This window comes from Emys orbicularis, chromosome 2 (assembly GCF_028017835.1).
Source record: "Emys orbicularis isolate rEmyOrb1 chromosome 2, rEmyOrb1.hap1, whole genome shotgun sequence".
In the NCBI taxonomy this organism is placed as follows: domain Eukaryota; kingdom Metazoa; phylum Chordata; order Testudines; family Emydidae; genus Emys; species Emys orbicularis.
Window position 1 is genome coordinate 134,887,526 of NC_088684.1, and position 16,218 is coordinate 134,903,743.

The following is a 16,218-nucleotide window of genomic DNA, read 5'->3' on the forward strand; positions in this document are numbered from 1 at the left end:
CCCTCCAGCGTGGCCAGTGTCACCTGTGGGCTATCCTGCCCAAACCAGTGTCTCAGCTTGATGTCCCACTTCTTCGACCACCTGAATCTCCTGCTCGGCCCTAAGCTTTCATCTCCTCCCGTGAGCTCACTAGGACGCAGCACAGGTCACAGGAAGATGGGATCAGGTGTGCTGGGGAAGGAAGGTTCATAGATTCGCAAGGGCCCCTTAGATCATCCCTGAACTCTGCAATACCACAGGCGGTTACATTTCCCCCAGTTATCCCTGCATTGATCCCGTAACTCGTGTTGGACTAGAGCATAACTTCCAGAACGGCATCCAGTCTGGATTTGACGACATGAAGAAACAAAGGATCCACCACCGGTAATGCTGGACCAGAGAAACAGATGTAATGGGGAAAGAAGCCGCAGGCCACTCCAGCAGCCGGTTTAAATGCCGTTTTTAATAGAGATGCCCAGGAATATTTTCTAGGGAGGGGAGAGTAACCCAGACCCTTTGGGACAACATTATTAGTACTCTGTATATTAACTGCCATCACCATGCTGAGTGCCGTACACACTATACAGCAATGCATGACCCTGCCCTAAATCTATACAGTCTAGGCTAAGGGAGAGGGCACTTGGATTCTATCGTTCCCCCCTGCTGGACAGCGAGGCCTGAACAGGCTTTCAGTCACTAGTGAGATAAGTTTGACAGACTCAGCTTTCACCGTAAGGGACAGCTGAAGAGCAAAGGCTCTTGGAAATGTCCACTCCGGCCATCTCCAGGGCTAGAGAGATGGCACAACCCGGGGCCAAGTGGAATGGCCGCACAGAAAGTCCTTTCTCTTATTCTCTCTCTTCTTCCCTCTCCTCCCTTTTACTGCACATTCTTCTTCTTGTTCATGAACCTCAGGGCCACATTGTCATATTCGGTTTCCCCAATCCAGTCTCCCCCTTTCCCGGCGAGCGGGTGCAGGGTGGGCACGGCCATCTTGGGCACAGAGTAGTCATCCCGCTGGGAGTTGTAGGGGTACTCGTGACCCACTGGGTCCTCTTCAGTGGCCTGCAGCTTCCAGGCCTCCCCTTTGACCTCCTCGGGCTCATCGTACACGGTGTGGGCAGACAGGCCCTCAGGCTCATCATAAATGTGCTCTGGCTTGGTCTGAGTGGGTGGCTGGCTCCGCTTCCTCACACCCGCTTCATCTATGCTGTCATACAGCGGGTACGGGACATCTGGCTCCTCAAAGCCGCAGAGAAAGCTGCCAAACTCTGTGGCCATCAGGGATTTGGCGATGGTGTCGAAGGGCACGGCATATTCGGACTCAGGTACCTCTTTTGCCTGAGCCACCACCTTCCTCTCCTGCTGCAGGGTCTTGGCTCTGCCCTGCGGGGGCAGCCGTAGGGAGTCACGTGGCTCCGCGTAGGGCAACTCGGAGTCAGCAGGGGAGATGAAGCTGCTTGTGGGCTCCCCGGACAGGGGGAAGCTGTTGGTGGGCTTCACTGATTTGCCTTTGGCTAGCTTCCCCTCCAAGCTAGACTCCAGGGAGAGGCATTTGGTGCTGGCCATGTGGTGCAGCAGGGACCCCCCAGTTGAGACCTTCTCCTCACCATCCCTGGCTCGGCTCACGGTCCTCACAGGAACAGGAACCCTGAGGGCATCGTCAGCAGGGCCAACCCACCGCGGCTCATCTGCCCCAAGGCCCCTCTGCACGTTGATGGCTGACTCAATGACCTGGAAGATCTCGTTGCCCTGTGTGGTCTCAAACTCAAAGTTGCCTTCTCCAGAGGCGCATCTTCGACCGGCTTCGAAGGAGAAGGTCACCTGGCAGGGGTGCAAAGCCAAGCAGGGTCATATCCCCAGCACTGTGTGGGTACAGCAGCCCCTGCCACATTGAGGATAACAACATACTACAGCTGCTAACTAACTCTCCTTGCTCTCAAGTGCGAAAGGCCTGTGCTAGGGATCGAAGGCTCTAGGATGAAACCCAGCTGATGACTCAGACTGAGGGCTGTTATACCTACTCCCCCCATGGATAATTTTCTCACCTAGCTAGCTGATGTGTTTGTTCCCAAGAAAACTCTCCTTGCCTGCCTTGATGTGACCTATGCAAGAGGGACAAGGATGTCCTGACCCAAAAGGGGGCTCAGTCTCCCTGCAGGAGCTCTGGCTTGTGCAAGGGGGATGTCACAGCTACTCCAGTCCCTGCCTCCCCCAGCAGGATAGTGCACATGTATTATCTTGGAGAAGCTCACAAACTACCCCAGTTTTTGCAGGGTGCTGGCTGTGGGGGGAGCTTCCAGCTCCCAGTAGGTGAGGCTCTAGTGAGCAGGGCAGGAGCACTGGCTGTGGGAAGTGCTCACCTCCCAGCTACTGGCAGAAGGGGCTGCAGCAAATGGCATGCGAGTGCCAGCTGACAGCTACTCCAGGCCCAGCCTTTCTGACAGGATGAGGCTTGACTTTTAACAGACTTCCTGCTTAGCTTCCTGATCTGATAGCCCCCATCCCCACCCTGCACCTCAGAGGAGCTGTTCCCTCCCTCTGGGTCTGCGGTTACCTTATCCCGTCCAAATCTCCGCAGGAACTTATAAGGCCAGGTATAAAGCACGCCCCCCGTCTGCAGGTCCTGAAGCTCCAGGGCCTCATTCTCAGCTCGGAGGATGAAGCTGCCCCAGAGGCGGCAGCGCTCGGTGGCCTCCGTGGCCCTCACGGTCACTTGGAACTCCTTAGTGGCCGCGGCTGCAAAGGAACACGTGCTAGAGGTGATCCTGCCGGCCATGCTGCAGCTCACAGCCCTTCCGCGCAGCACCTCGTGAATTTTGCATGAATACATGAGCTCCCCAGGTCTCCCTCACGCTGTCAGCCCTGCTGCTGGGAGCTTGCGGCTCAACAGCACGTACCCCGGCAGGCCTGTCGTCTGCTAATGTAGCAACGCAGAGATGGGGGGAGTGCAGTTACCACCAGGCCTGGCTGTGTCCTACATAACCAGTGTGGAGTAGGACATGCCACAGACAGTGCAGCTGGGCGCTCAGCCTGAGAGGGAACTAGTATGGCCCAAGTCCATATGGGCCAATGGCACCATCATACAATGGTTAGACTGGGGATGATGGCATGTGGCACAGTAGGTGGCTTACCCCACACGGGGTGGGGAGCAGGTGAAAGGCTAAAGATCAGAGAATCTCCAGCCTTCTTGAGAGCTGATGGGTATTAGCGAGGTGCTGCCAGGAGTTGCCCTCAGACTCAGGGAGGCTTTGGGGCCAATTCCTCTGTCTCTGACTCATCCCTGGCACTCCTCAAAACACTCCTAAAAGGCAAATGCTTTTCCCTTGGGATGCACAGCAGAAATGTCCCAGAAACATCCCCCCTCCCCAGGAGGGGGAGCAGAGAACCTCCAAAGCCCCTGGATTCCCCTGCAAGATCTTCACACACAGAGTCACACGTGCGCTCCCCGTCCCAGACACAGACTCACGGTCGCACACAGACAGACACACATATGCAGACAGCCTCTCTCGCACACAAACCCACTTCCCCCATTTCGAGCCGCCCAAGCTGAACGCTACGGTGTGCTCGCCTATCATCTCCCCGCAGTTTGCTTTCCTAGCAGCACAGTTCTGCCCCGTGGCTGTGGATTGGAGACAGCACTGGCATTTCAGTGGGAGATCACCTGACTCGATTCCTCATCTCCTGTAGCACCCAGGACCCTGGGATGTTGGTAAAGGGCTTTCCAAGAGCCCTTTGTTAAGAGATTAACAGTGCATCAGTGAGGGGATGTGCCCCCAGTCGGAGAAGCAGGCCTGCTATCTCTGAACTCCTCCATGCAGCACGCCCACGGACGTAAATTCCCCTCTCTGCCCCTGCAGCACCCTCCTCCCCCGGCCCCCGCAGTGTGACACAGCTGGCACAATGCAAGGTGAACTTTCCTCGAGATGAGCCCACCACATCCTTCCTGTTCCTGCCAGGACTCCCTCAGCTCAGTGAGTGGGGCCGAGAGATGCAAATGCTCCCGCTGCCATGCTGCATCCCCCTCCTGCTCAGCGCAGGTGCTGTAACAACCACGAGGCCTCACCGGGGCCCTCGTGTCCCCCAGCTCTGCCGGAAGCGGAACATGGAGCGTGTCATGTCAGCTGCCTGAAAGGGCCACGGAGCTGGGATCTGCAAGGGCTGTGCCCAGCCCTGCGCTCACCGAGAGCTTCCGGCAGCCACCGTGGGAGCCAAACTCTGATCCAAATGCACCTCAGATTCACACTGTGCTTTCAGCCACGCGACGCAGGCACATGGATGGCAGACTTCCAAAAAGCCCGCGGTGCTGTGATAAGGGGTGCGGGTGACTCAGGAAAGGACGCGCTCTCTGAGTCAGTGCCCTATGCCCTCGTGTGATGATGGGGGCTCTTCCCTTGGAGTCAGTGCTGACTCCATTACCCCAGGAGGATGTGGGGGGGGGAGGGGAGGAGCTGTCCAATCTGTCTGGACTGCACTCATCACCTGAGCATGGGATCTGTTAGAGAGGAGGGGGCTGATTCTCGCCTCCCCCTGGCGCTTTGTGCCTTTGTTCACAGCTGGGCACAGTGTTGCCAATCTGGAATACTCCACTCACGCCAGAGCTCACGTTTGGCACTCACTTTGCCCAAGTGTAAATGACTCCACCAGGTGAAAGGCAGAGGAGAGGCAAACCCATCCCCCATCTTCCAGAGGTACACAAACCCCAGGTCCTGAGCCCAGGGCACTTCCCCCAAGAACAGGGATGTTCTAACCCAGTGTCCTGTCCAAATTCCAGCTTGGCCAATTACATCCTCCGTCTCCCTGCGTGCTCCCTGCAGTTTCAACTGGATCCTGCTTCTTCTCCCCTTCCTGTCCTAAGCTGCCGGATAGGGTTCCTGGGCCTCTATTTACCAGCTGCCAGGTTCCACCCTGGAGGCAGCAGCATTACAGAGGGGAGTCAAGCGGTTCTTAGGTGATCGGTTTGCAAAGAGCTTGTGAGGGAAAACCCTAGGCATGGTATTTATTCTTATTACGAGGCCAGCTCCCCGCTGAGAATGCAGGTCAGCCTCTCCCCAGAGCCATGCCGGATGCCGGCAGCCTTGGGACACAACTTGCACCCCCACTCCATGTTAAACAGCCCTCTGTAGCCAGGGCACGGTCCTGACAGCTGCATGCAAAAGCAGCCCGGCAGGCAGCAGATCTCCCCCGCCGCCCTGCCAAACCAGCAAGACCATTCCCACTTCCCTAGCACCTCACTGGATTTCAGCTCAAGGCAGGCCTGTCTCCTGCAGTAGTTTGCCAAGTGCTATGTAGCCCAGCACAATCTCCCTGTGGCTTATCTGCTCCCTGCAACATGCCCCTTGGCCCTCTCTGAGAAAGGGAGGTGAGTGTGCTGCCTTCTCACCAGCTGATAGCATAGCAGATCAGCACCCTCCAACTGCAGGGACAGGCTACCCCATTCTCCTTTAGAGGGTGGATAAAAAAAAGTGACTCACCATCTGAAGAAGCCTGAGACAAACACAGGCTGGAGATGAGACCAAGGGAGAGGTGCAGGCTGGATCAAGACATTGGGCCAGACTCACCCCTGGATTTACATCTATCATGGATTTGGCCCTTTGCTCTCAATTCTCTGCCAATGCTGCTGTTTAATCCTGCAGACAAAAGGCGTGTGTGTGTGTGTGTGTGTGTGTGTGTGTGTGTGTGTGTGTGTGTGTGTGTGTGTGTGTGTGTGTGTGTGTGTGTGTGAAAAAGAGAGAGAGAGAGTGACTGCGCCTGCTCACACGTGTGTGCATGCATGTGAGTGTACCCATGCAAGTGAGTTTGTGTGTGCGTTTGCATGTGAGAGTCCCCAGGTATATATTTCCAGGTGGGAAGGTGTGCAAATGTGCAAATGTTTGCATACACACGAGCATGTGAGTTAGCAAGTGTGCTTGGCATGCCTGTTCTCAAGACAGGAGCAATGCCCTGGAGTGGGGGTGATTTTCCTTTGCCAGCCCATCCTACGGGTTCCTGTAAGGCAGGGACCATGCTCTGGGAGGATTAATCTCTGCTCCTTTCCCAGCAGCCCGTGGGCCCTTCCACTTCCCTGAAAGGATCCCAGGTCCATTGCTCAGGCTGCCTTTGACCTGAAGAGGTTGCTACGTTGATGATCGAGCAGGATGTTTGCAACAGGCCAACGTCTGCGGGTCGGTTGGTAAACTGAGCCCGAGCCAAGTGTGTGTGACACTCTTACTGTGTTTGTGGACACCAGCTGTGTCGGCTCCCCACATGCCTTCCTAGCAGCACTCAGGAGGCGGCGAGACACAGAGATGGAGGCAGAGGGAGAAAGTGCCCCTTCTGGCCTCTGCATTTCAACCCTTTCCCTATATAAACATTCAGAACACTTGGCCCTCAGACAGGCCCTTTCCTCTGAGGATCCGCGAGCTGTGTGCAGCGCTGACTCAGTCACGTTACCCTCATTGCACAAATGGGGAAAGTGAGGCACAGAGAAGTGACTGATCCAAGGTCACCCTGCAAGTCAGCGGCATAGCCAGAGCCTCAATTTCCCTTTCCACATGGCTGCCGGCTGCCTCACTCCCCCATCCCACGCTCCTCTCCCTTCACTCAAATCACCCAGCCCAGCTGCGCTACTTGGCATGCAGGGTTGATAGCCTGTTCCCGTGGCATCGTGGGAGTGGGCGCATGGGCTCTGTGCCTTCAGTCACTCCTCAACCCAGGAGTGCAGGGTTGAGGGGCTCTCATGGGAAATGGTGCAAGACCGACAAGGGTTCTAAGCGCTCTGGACAGTTGCGAGCGGCCGGTTATCAGCGCGAGGCACAGTTCTACCAAACCACAAAGCAGGAAGTGCAGGAGGGCTATTTATGAAGCTGATTTTCCATTACACTTCTTGCAAAGAGCAGGGCTGAGCTGTTGTTGCAGCCATGTTCCGATTCAAAATTAGCAGCGTCGCTTAAGTGGCCTATGGGCTAAGGCTCCAGGTTTAATCTTTAACTTTAACACAATGGGCTCCTGGTCTGTGACTAGGGCTCCTAGGCACTAAGGCAACGCAAATAATAATAGCCAAGTGATACCGACAAGGGCCTCCTCTGAGCACACCATTATATTCCCTTCCTTCCTACTTGGGTACAGTGCAGCGCTCCAGTGAGACTGGGATGGTGGGCCAGGGAATCCCTCCTTCCCGATGTCTGTAGCTGCCTTTCCTCTATCTGTCAGGGCTCGGCTTTGCACACAAGTTCAGCATCACCCCTTTAGTTAAACCAGTGCAATTTTGTGGCCTGGGAAAACTCCTTTTGCTCTCCGACTCCTGGCGGCTCGTGGCTCAGAGTGGCTGGGACCCACCACCCTGCATGCAATCTGGTACACGAGGGCAAAGTGGGTGTGAGCATCTGCTACTCTGACTGGGTAGGACCAGACCTCCAGCTGGCAGAGAAGATGAAGTCAATGGGACTGTGCTGACTTAAACTAGATGAGGTTCTGTCGCCATGGCCTGAGACGCGCTAGCAAGAACTGTGTTCAGAAACAGTGATCAGGAAGAACGACGTGTGCTAATGGGTCTCCAGCACCATTGCTGCTAAAACAATTCAGACACAGTCTCCCTGGCCTGGGTAAATCCCGGGACTGTGCTCTGAGAACCATGCTACAGATTCTCTGAACATGGTTGTAATGTGGCTTCGAATGTGGACACAACCCTGATGCGCTGCAGCTAGGTCTGCAAGAGTTTCAGGTGCGTTCCCAGTTTGCTGAAGGGCACTTGGACCCAGAGGCTGGCTGCAGGCTTCTGGTTTCTAATGAAGTCACGTTCCCCCACGTGAAGAGTGTCACAAGCAAAAGCTTGATGCCCAAGGGAAGGGGGTGAAGTAGGAGGCAGAAACAGGTTAGGAGACCCCAGAGAACAAGGGTCCCCCAAGAGACCAAACACGTCACAGGGAGTGAGACTTGGGAAGCATTGTTATATTCAGCCTCATCATTATGTCGATTTGCCGCTTTGTTATGAGTTAGTGGCATGTTGGTGGTAACGTGAATGAGGTGATTGCTGATGGTCCCTGGATCTCTAGGCTGCTGGTTCTAGCCCCCGTTAGGTCAGCTACCCAAGTAGCAGGAAGTTGTTACTCCCTGATTGCTGGTCAGTAGTGGAGTCTACTTAGAAATGGGACCTGGTGGGTTTGAAAGGCAAAATGCTCCAACGTGTGCACTGGGGGGCAGGTCTGGATGCCGATAGCCTGGGAACCGAGGGGTTAATGTGGAGCAATGCAATTGAGTCTGGCAGTATGCGGGGGAGAGCAAGGAACAAAGGGGCATGCGGCAGCCAAGCTGGGGCTGGTGGCAAGAGATAAGGGGCTGATCCAAAGCTCACAGAAATCAATGAGACTCTTTCTATTGACTTCAATGGGCTTTGGCTCAAGTCCCCAGGGCTCTGGGATATTAAGCTCCCGCCTGTGCGTGTGAGTGTCCCCCAAAGTAAGTACAGGGCTGGCAGGCAAAGGAGAGGGCATGTCTCTGTTTGCAAAGAGAGGGCAAGAGCCTACATTTCCCAGCAGCCCCCGCAAGAGCTAGGGAGAGGTCTGCTCCTCTGTAAGCGCCCAGCAGGGCTCAGGGATCGCGGCTGAGTCATACTTGACTGTGGTTTCTGGTTCCGCCAGGGCAAGGTGTTATTACTCCATCACCCTCCCGCTGCCCCCCCTCCTCGCTTCCTCTCAGAAAGAAGAAAGCAAAACCACTTGAATCGCTCTGCTGGGGGCTTCTTCTCTGCTGTGCCCTGCCTCTGCCCCTGCTGTGTCCACTCCGCTCATCCGGCTGGCTGGCTGGCTTTCGCCACACATCGCCTGTCTCTCTACAGACATACATATTCATCCTAATACCCACCCCACACCATGCACATCCAACTATCAGTCTATTCGATTTCTTTCTCTCACACACACACACACACACATGCCCAAAACTGCATCTATTTACCTGCATGTTCATAGTGGCTCCATCCATGGCTCTAGGTATCTCATCTCCTAGCCTGTGAGTTCTATGGAGGTGAATACACAAGTCCAGTCTCCAGTGCCTGCTGACCCAACACCTTCCACCAGAACTGGATGCACTTCAAACGCACATGCACGCACGCACATGCAGAGCCAGGCTCTCTCATTCCCACCCTACCTTTGGCCCTGGAGCTGTACAGGGAGTTCTCCTCCATGGATAGCGAGACCGGGTGGCTGTCCTTCCCCACTGCTGCCTTCCGTTCATCCCTGCTCCTCTGGAACCCGCAGGGAAGAGAAATGGGTGAGTGTGGGGCAGCCCAAGTCCAGCCACGCTGATTTGGGCCCATGTGGTATCTCCTCCCCAGCACTGAGATCCAGATGCCAGAGCTGATAGAGAGGGCGTCCCCCTTCCTGCAACCTCATCTCCCAGTGCCTGGGGCTCTTTGTTGAACTGCCAAGGCTCCTCCCGCTCCCCAGACCAACAGGGGCTTGGAGACCCTGTGAAGGACACAGGGGACACCAGAGCTGGCCTGAGAGAGCACCCTGAGGACTCTGAGCAACACTTCAGAGTAGGTCAAAGCTCAGTACTAATGAGCAAAGCTGGGCCATCCATTCTCCCTGGCACCCTCCAACACCCACCTCCATGGAAACCCCAGCTCTTGGAGTCCCCCACCCCCTGAACACCCCCCTCCAGATCCTTGGCATCCCCCTCACTCCTAAGGATCCCTCCATACGCCCGCATCACTCCCCACCACCACAGGGAGCACCCCGCCACTCTTACCGCGAAGGCCAGATCGCAGAGGGTGAGGACCCAGTTGGCCACCTCGGTGCTTTCAGCTGCCAGCAAGTAGCGCTTGTCCGTGGTCTCCAGGATGAAGGGGACAGTCTCCTTGGGGCTGCTGGTGTCCCCATTAGCCTGAGCCACATGCACACAGTTACTCAACTTGATGAGCTTCTTGCCACTTTCAGCCTTCTTGGGCTTCTCGGAAGTGGGAGGCCCGGAGCCCTCGAAGAGCTCCAGGTGGGCGCAGGAGCAGGCACTCTCTCGGTACAGCACTGCCCAGAACTTCCTCCATTTCTGACCCGGGGGAAGGAAGCAAAAGGAACAGAAACATGCGGGTATTAGTCAGCTCTGCCTTTGGGTTCCTAGGAAGTTTTGCTTCTGACTCTCATGCACTAGCCCAAGGCTGCAATGTCTGGGCTGTAAATGGCCTCCCGGGGACAGCTGGTTTGTTTTACATGGAAAACTAAAGCTATTCCCACATCTTCATGGCAAAAAATAGTTGTGTTTTTACATCAAGACAGACCTAGAGCCATGGACTATTTTCACTGCAATAAGAGGTGTGTTTGCATTGCTAGCTAGCTCGATGCAAACCCTAGGGGAAACAAGCCACCCGCAGTTTTTACCTTGGTGTAACTAGTGGAGTTTAACCATATATCAACATACCTGGGTTTAAGCTCACTTAGCTCCATCACAGTAAAAACTGCAGTGCCTTCTCTCCACTAGGGTTTATCAAAGCAAACACACCTCTTATTGCAGGGATGACACGGTCCTTGTCTCCACTCTGGAGTGCTGTTTTAAAAAGGGCCATGAGGGTAACAATTTCAAAAGCACCTGTGCCTTAGGAGTCCAAGTTCCATTGCAAGTCAACAGGATTTGGGCTCCTAAGTCACTTAGATGCAGATCCTCAAAGGCATTTAGATACTTAACTCCCATTCTGTGCCTTAGAGGCATCTGAAAATTTTCCCTTAAGTGTTTACTTTTAATTGGCTCCTGTAAACATCCCCGACAACCCACAAAGACACTGAGACTCTGGGTGCATCTACACTGTTCGTGGCAGCGAGCCTCTCAGCCCCGGTTGACAGATTTGGGCTTGAGCGGCTCACACTATCACATTAAAAATACCTAGGTCGAGGCTGCAGAGGTCTGAAACCTAGAGAGGGGGGTTGGCAGCAGAGCCCAAGCTCCAGCCCCAGCTGCAACTTCAAACCGCTGTCTCCTGTCTTCACAACTAATTTTAGCACTGAAGCACAAGCCCTGCGCGCCTGAGTCTGTTGACCCAGGCTTGGGGGCTTGCTTCTGTGGGTGGCTGCTGGCTGTGTAGAGGTAACCTCAAAGGGCTGGTCTAAGCACATACACGCTGGACAAGAAACACCAACATTGGTTTTCATTCAGATCTTTCATTATGTTGGTACAGGTTACGTTAGCTTGAAGGGCCAGAGACTCCACAAAGTCTGCTAGAGACTTCACTAGTGCTCTTGATTTTATGTAGAAGGAGCTCAGATACTGCAGTGATGGGCAGCAGGATAAAATCCTTAGATAGATAGATAGATAGATAGATAGATAGATAGATAGATAGATAGATAGATAGATAGATAGATAGATAGATAGATAGATAGATAGATAGATAGATAGATAGTGGGGGTGTGTGGAGATTAGATAGATAGAGGGGGGGATGTATGGGGATAGATAGATAGATAGATAGATAGATAGATAGATAGATAGATAGATAGATAGATAGATAGATAGATAGATACTCTTAACCTGGACTCAGAATGGCTATCTATGTGTACATGCCCTGAAATGGCTCTGTCAGAAATACTGTTGCCAAGTTGACCAGCTGAACTGCTGCCAAGACAGCAATTTCGCCCTGCAAATGACGTCTTTGTGGCAGCTTTCTCACTTAGGGCCCAGTTGATGCCTAAGTGCATGATCTAAAGGATCCTGAAGTGAAATGGACTCTTGCCATTGACTACCATGGGCTTTGGATCAGGCCCTAGATTGTTTCCGATTCTGTAAAAACAGGAAGATGTCACTGCATCAGGGACACTTGCGTCACGTTTTTGAAGCTAGCTCAACAACCAGAACAGCTGGAGACTTCCTTTGTGTTACAAAATGAACGTTTAGATTCTGGAGAATAAGTAGGCCGAAGGAAATAGGGTCCAGTTTACCTCCCCACTGTGCACCAGCTGAATCAAAGCCCTCACTTTAACTGAGGAGAACCTGACCTTTCTGTGTACATGGCTCAGTCTAGAGTGGTGCGAAGGACAATCTGCAACATGCATATGCGGTGCACCAAACAGCTTCCCCATCTGCCTGCGTTGATCTCCACAGTGTCGCCACAGGCTGTTTGCTTGGGTTAAACTTTCATGAGGGAACAGCTGCCATAGGTCAAGGATGATGGTTATCTGGTATCCTGCCTGCTCTGCTCTAATGTGTTACAACACCGCACCCATCTTCCTTGGGAGGGTAGGGGAGGGGAGGGGAGGGGAGTCCAGGATGCTCTGTCTAGCCCAGCCTTGGCGGTGGGGGGGTGTTTCACTGGGTGGGCGGAGAGCTATTGACAGTGACAGAAATAGCAAGGGTTGCAAACATTCATTTGGTTATCTGCTAAGAAGATATGCTCCATCTATGCTCGTGGCCTGTTAGCCAGGCTTTCGCACACAGATCACACACCCGGCGCTGACATTTGCAGACGGGGGGTAGGGGTTACTATTCAATTTCACGTGTACGACTAGTGCTGGTGATTGGAATCTGCTGCTTAGCCACGAAACTGAAGCCACAGCCAGGCAACCTTCCCCACCCTGGCCTAGAGCTGTTGCCAATTTTGGCTGGACGTATTCCTGGAGGTTTCATCACATGACATAATCTTTAATTAAAGATTCATCTTTAATTCCTGGAGACAGTCCTGGAGGGCTGGCAACCCTAGGGAGCCACTTGGAAATAGCAGAGGAACTCCAGCCCCCCTTTAGGCTGTCCACCCCCAGAGGGCTAGTCAGTACCATGCTTGGTTTGTGCAATGCAGACTCTTGAGGGCAGGGATCTGGACTGATATCCTCCCTCTCTGGTGCCCACAGGCCGCACACAGAAATGCCTTTTGGTTACCACCAGCACTGGCTACGTTGATCAGCTGACCAACAGGAAAAAGAGCCTGTTTCTGTGTCCTCCCGTCTCTAAATGTGGTGCAGGGGCCTAACTCCCTTCTCCTTCACGCTGGGGTAAATCAGGAGTCACTCCGTAGTTACACCAGTGCAAGAGAAAGGGGAATCTGAGGTTTCTAACTGTGCTGCAAAGGAGCTTTTCCAAAGAAAAGGTCTGGGGGAAACAATCACCTCTCACTGTTCATTGTGGGCTAGACACTCAGCTGGTGTTAGTCAGAGAAGCCCAGGGAGCTTAGGCCAACTGACACCCATTGATGATCTGAGCCCAGGGCCGGTTCCAGGCAGCAGCGCAGCAAGCAGGTGCCTGGGGCGGCCAACGGAGGGGGGCGGCACGTCCGGCTCTTCGGCGGCAATTCGGCGGTGGGTCCCTCAGTCCCTCTCGGAAGATCGGACCTGCTGCCGACTTGCCGCCGAAGAATGAAGCGGCGGCGGTACAGCTGCTGCCGAAGTGCCGCCAATCACGGCTTTTTTTTTTTTTTTTTTTTTTGCTGCTTGGGGCGGCAAAAACGCTGGAGCCGACCCTGTCTGGCCCTATGTCTTTCTTTGAAAGCTAGACCTGGGTCCAGGAGCCAACGCCTGCACCCGGTTCTGAACTTCCCGGAGTCTAGGGGGCTGTTGGACCCAGGAGTCCAGTTAGGGCCCATCTCTATTAACAGTGCACCTCCTGCATCCCAGGGCTCATGCCCAGGTATCTAAGGGTACATCTACCCTGCAATAAAAGACTGTGGCACGGCTGCAGCTGGCCCCGGTCAGCAGACTCAGGCTGCAGGGCTCAGACTTCAGAGCTACAAAATTGCAGTATAGAGGTTCCTGTGAGACCCCATGGGGGGTAGGGTCTCAGACCTTGGGCTCCAGCCCAAGCGTGTACACTGCTTTTAGCCCCACAAGTCCAAGTCAGCTGACCCCAGCTCTGAGACTCAGTGCAGTGCGGGGTTTTACGGCAGTGTGGAGATATCTTTGGGGGTCTCATTGTGAGTTTCCCCTGACCGCTCAGCTCCCACAGGATATGGCAGGCAGTGCTCTGGGGTTTGAACTCCCATTCAAGTGTGTGCAGCATTTCCAGAGGAACCTTTCCACGAACTAGTATGCGCTGCAAGCAGGTGAAAGCTAGCTGTGCAGACTTCTGCTTTCAGGGGAGCTCTTTGCAACCTGAGCCCGGCCCGGATCCTTGCAACCGGATCATCTTGAGACCTGCCCAGAAACTGGGCAGGAAGTACGAAAGCTCCTAAAATGCTGCAAAGAAGCAGGGGAACAGAGCCAGGGTGGGGGAGAGCTGGGGGTGCCCCTGCAGCACAGCAGGCGGGTGTGAGCACGGATGCTGAGCACAGGGGAGGTCCTGTGACACCGTAGATCAGAACTGAGCTGAGGAAACAGGGGTCTCCTGCAACGCAGGAGCAAGCGGGGAGCGGGGGAGCTCCTGCTGCAGTTGCAAAACAGTGGTGTTGTTTTTTTAAAGCCCAGCCCATGTTTATGCCAATCACTGTCAGGCCCCTGGCAAGTTGCCTGTGTCAGTGCCATGAAGACAAATCCCTGCTGCTCTCCTCTTCCCCTTCCCCAGCGTAGATTGTCCCTGTCTCTGTACTGTGAGTCTCAGGCCCTATATGTCTTGAGCCGAGGGACAACGAAAGCCAGAGACCTCAGCTTCTGCCTACGCCAGGGCTCTCGTTTGAAGGGATGTGACTCATTCCTGGGAGTCACCGGGCATGATGAGGGCTTCCTACAAGAGGGAGGAAGATCTGGTGAGCTGCAGCTTGTGCCCAGTTGAGTCACCAAGGCAGAAGACGGGTAGCAGGAGGGAGGATGCTGGACAGGGCACGTCGCAGTAGGATCAATGGGGTGAAACTGGGCAAGGGACTGTTTAGGCAGAACATCCAGGGGATTCTTAATGGGGCGGAGAGTGTGAAGCGGGGACTCATCTCCCCAGAGAGGCCCATACATGGGGCATTTAAACCCCTAGGAAACCCGTGTGGCTCTGTGACCCTACTGCCGTTCCCAGCCCAGGTACAGCACAGCAACAGGGCCCTGCCAAGGATGAGGGGCCAGTCCTGCAAACTGTCCCGCTTTGCAATAAGGCAAGATGGCGAACTAGGGGCACAGAGGCAGGCACTGTCTGAGTCCAGGATGGAGGAAGTCCAGGCCCCAGGCAGGGCATGAGAGTCCCCAGTCAAGAGCAGCTAGTGGCTTCCGGAACTAGCCTCCAGCCCCGGCGGAGATGCCCAAGTCAGTCCTTACCTTCCCGAAGGTTTGCTGCTGCTGGAGGTACAATAATCCCTGTTTTACAACCATCTCGTCCATCTTCTAGCAAGGAGCATCCTCTCGCTCTGTCACACGCACTTTCCTGTCTCAGCCCTCCCCTCTATCTCTCTCGATCTTTCACACCTCCCACCTCTGACCCATGCTTAGCACCTCTTGGTCACCTGGCCCACGCCACTTCTAGCTCCGGCTCCCTACCCTTCAGTTTAACTCATTCCCTCCCCAGACACCTTCCTGCTTCTGCCTTCAGGGCTGGGTTTGCTCCCGATCTCACTTCATGAGCATGTGACGTGTGGCCGGGTTTTTTTTTTTTTTCCTAAACATATACGTTTCACACTTCAGCTTCCTGTATTTGCGATCTTACCAAAAAGGGCAGCTACAGACGCTGTTGTTGAGTGCTGCTATGTCCACAGACAGACTGCATACTAACACACTGACATACATTCAGACTGTACATGCAAACACAGAGATACACACACTGACACACAGAAACTGTATGCACTGACAGAGACACACTGACACACTGAGACTGTCCGCACTGACAGCCAGAGACACACAGACACTGACACACTGAGGCTGTACGCAGTCACACACAGAGACACACACACTCACACACCAAGGCTGTACGCACTGACACACAGAGACACACAGACACCGACACACTGAGGCTGTATACACTGACACACAGAGACACATAGACACTGACACACTGAGACTGTACGCACTCACACACAGAGACACACACACTCACACACCAAGGCTGTACGCACTGACACACAGAGATACACACACTGACACCCAGACACTGTATACACTGACACACAGTGACAGGTACACACACATTGTCACACTGAGGCTGTACGCACAAACACACAGAGATACACACACACACCGATTGTACTCCCTGATCCACAGGCTGCACATTGTACACACAGACACTCTTGAGTCTTTCGCTCTTTACACCACAACAACAATCTGAAGACCCCACAGGGGGCATACTGGATCACAGATAGCTGTATTTACTAACTATACACAAACATGCCAGGCCTAGCAACAAGGTATGGGTTACAATAGCACCACTGCATTGGCTGATTTCTGG

General features: G+C 54.1%; 1 protein-coding gene across 1 annotated transcript; it reads right to left on the reverse strand.

Moving 5' to 3' along the window:
* Window positions 1-422: 422 nt before the first annotated feature.
* DOK2 (docking protein 2) lies at window positions 423-15,379 on the reverse strand. The gene is made up of 5 exons (XM_065399207.1): window positions 15,099-15,379; window positions 9,706-10,002; window positions 9,103-9,199; window positions 2,537-2,718; window positions 423-1,803 (listed from the first exon to the last, which is right to left on the reverse strand). Exons 1-5 carry the CDS (start codon window positions 15,159-15,161, stop codon window positions 859-861), a joined length of 1,584 nt encoding a protein of 527 aa, XP_065255279.1. The 5' UTR covers window positions 15,162-15,379; the 3' UTR covers window positions 423-858.
* Between the last annotated feature and the right edge of the window lie 839 nt (window positions 15,380-16,218).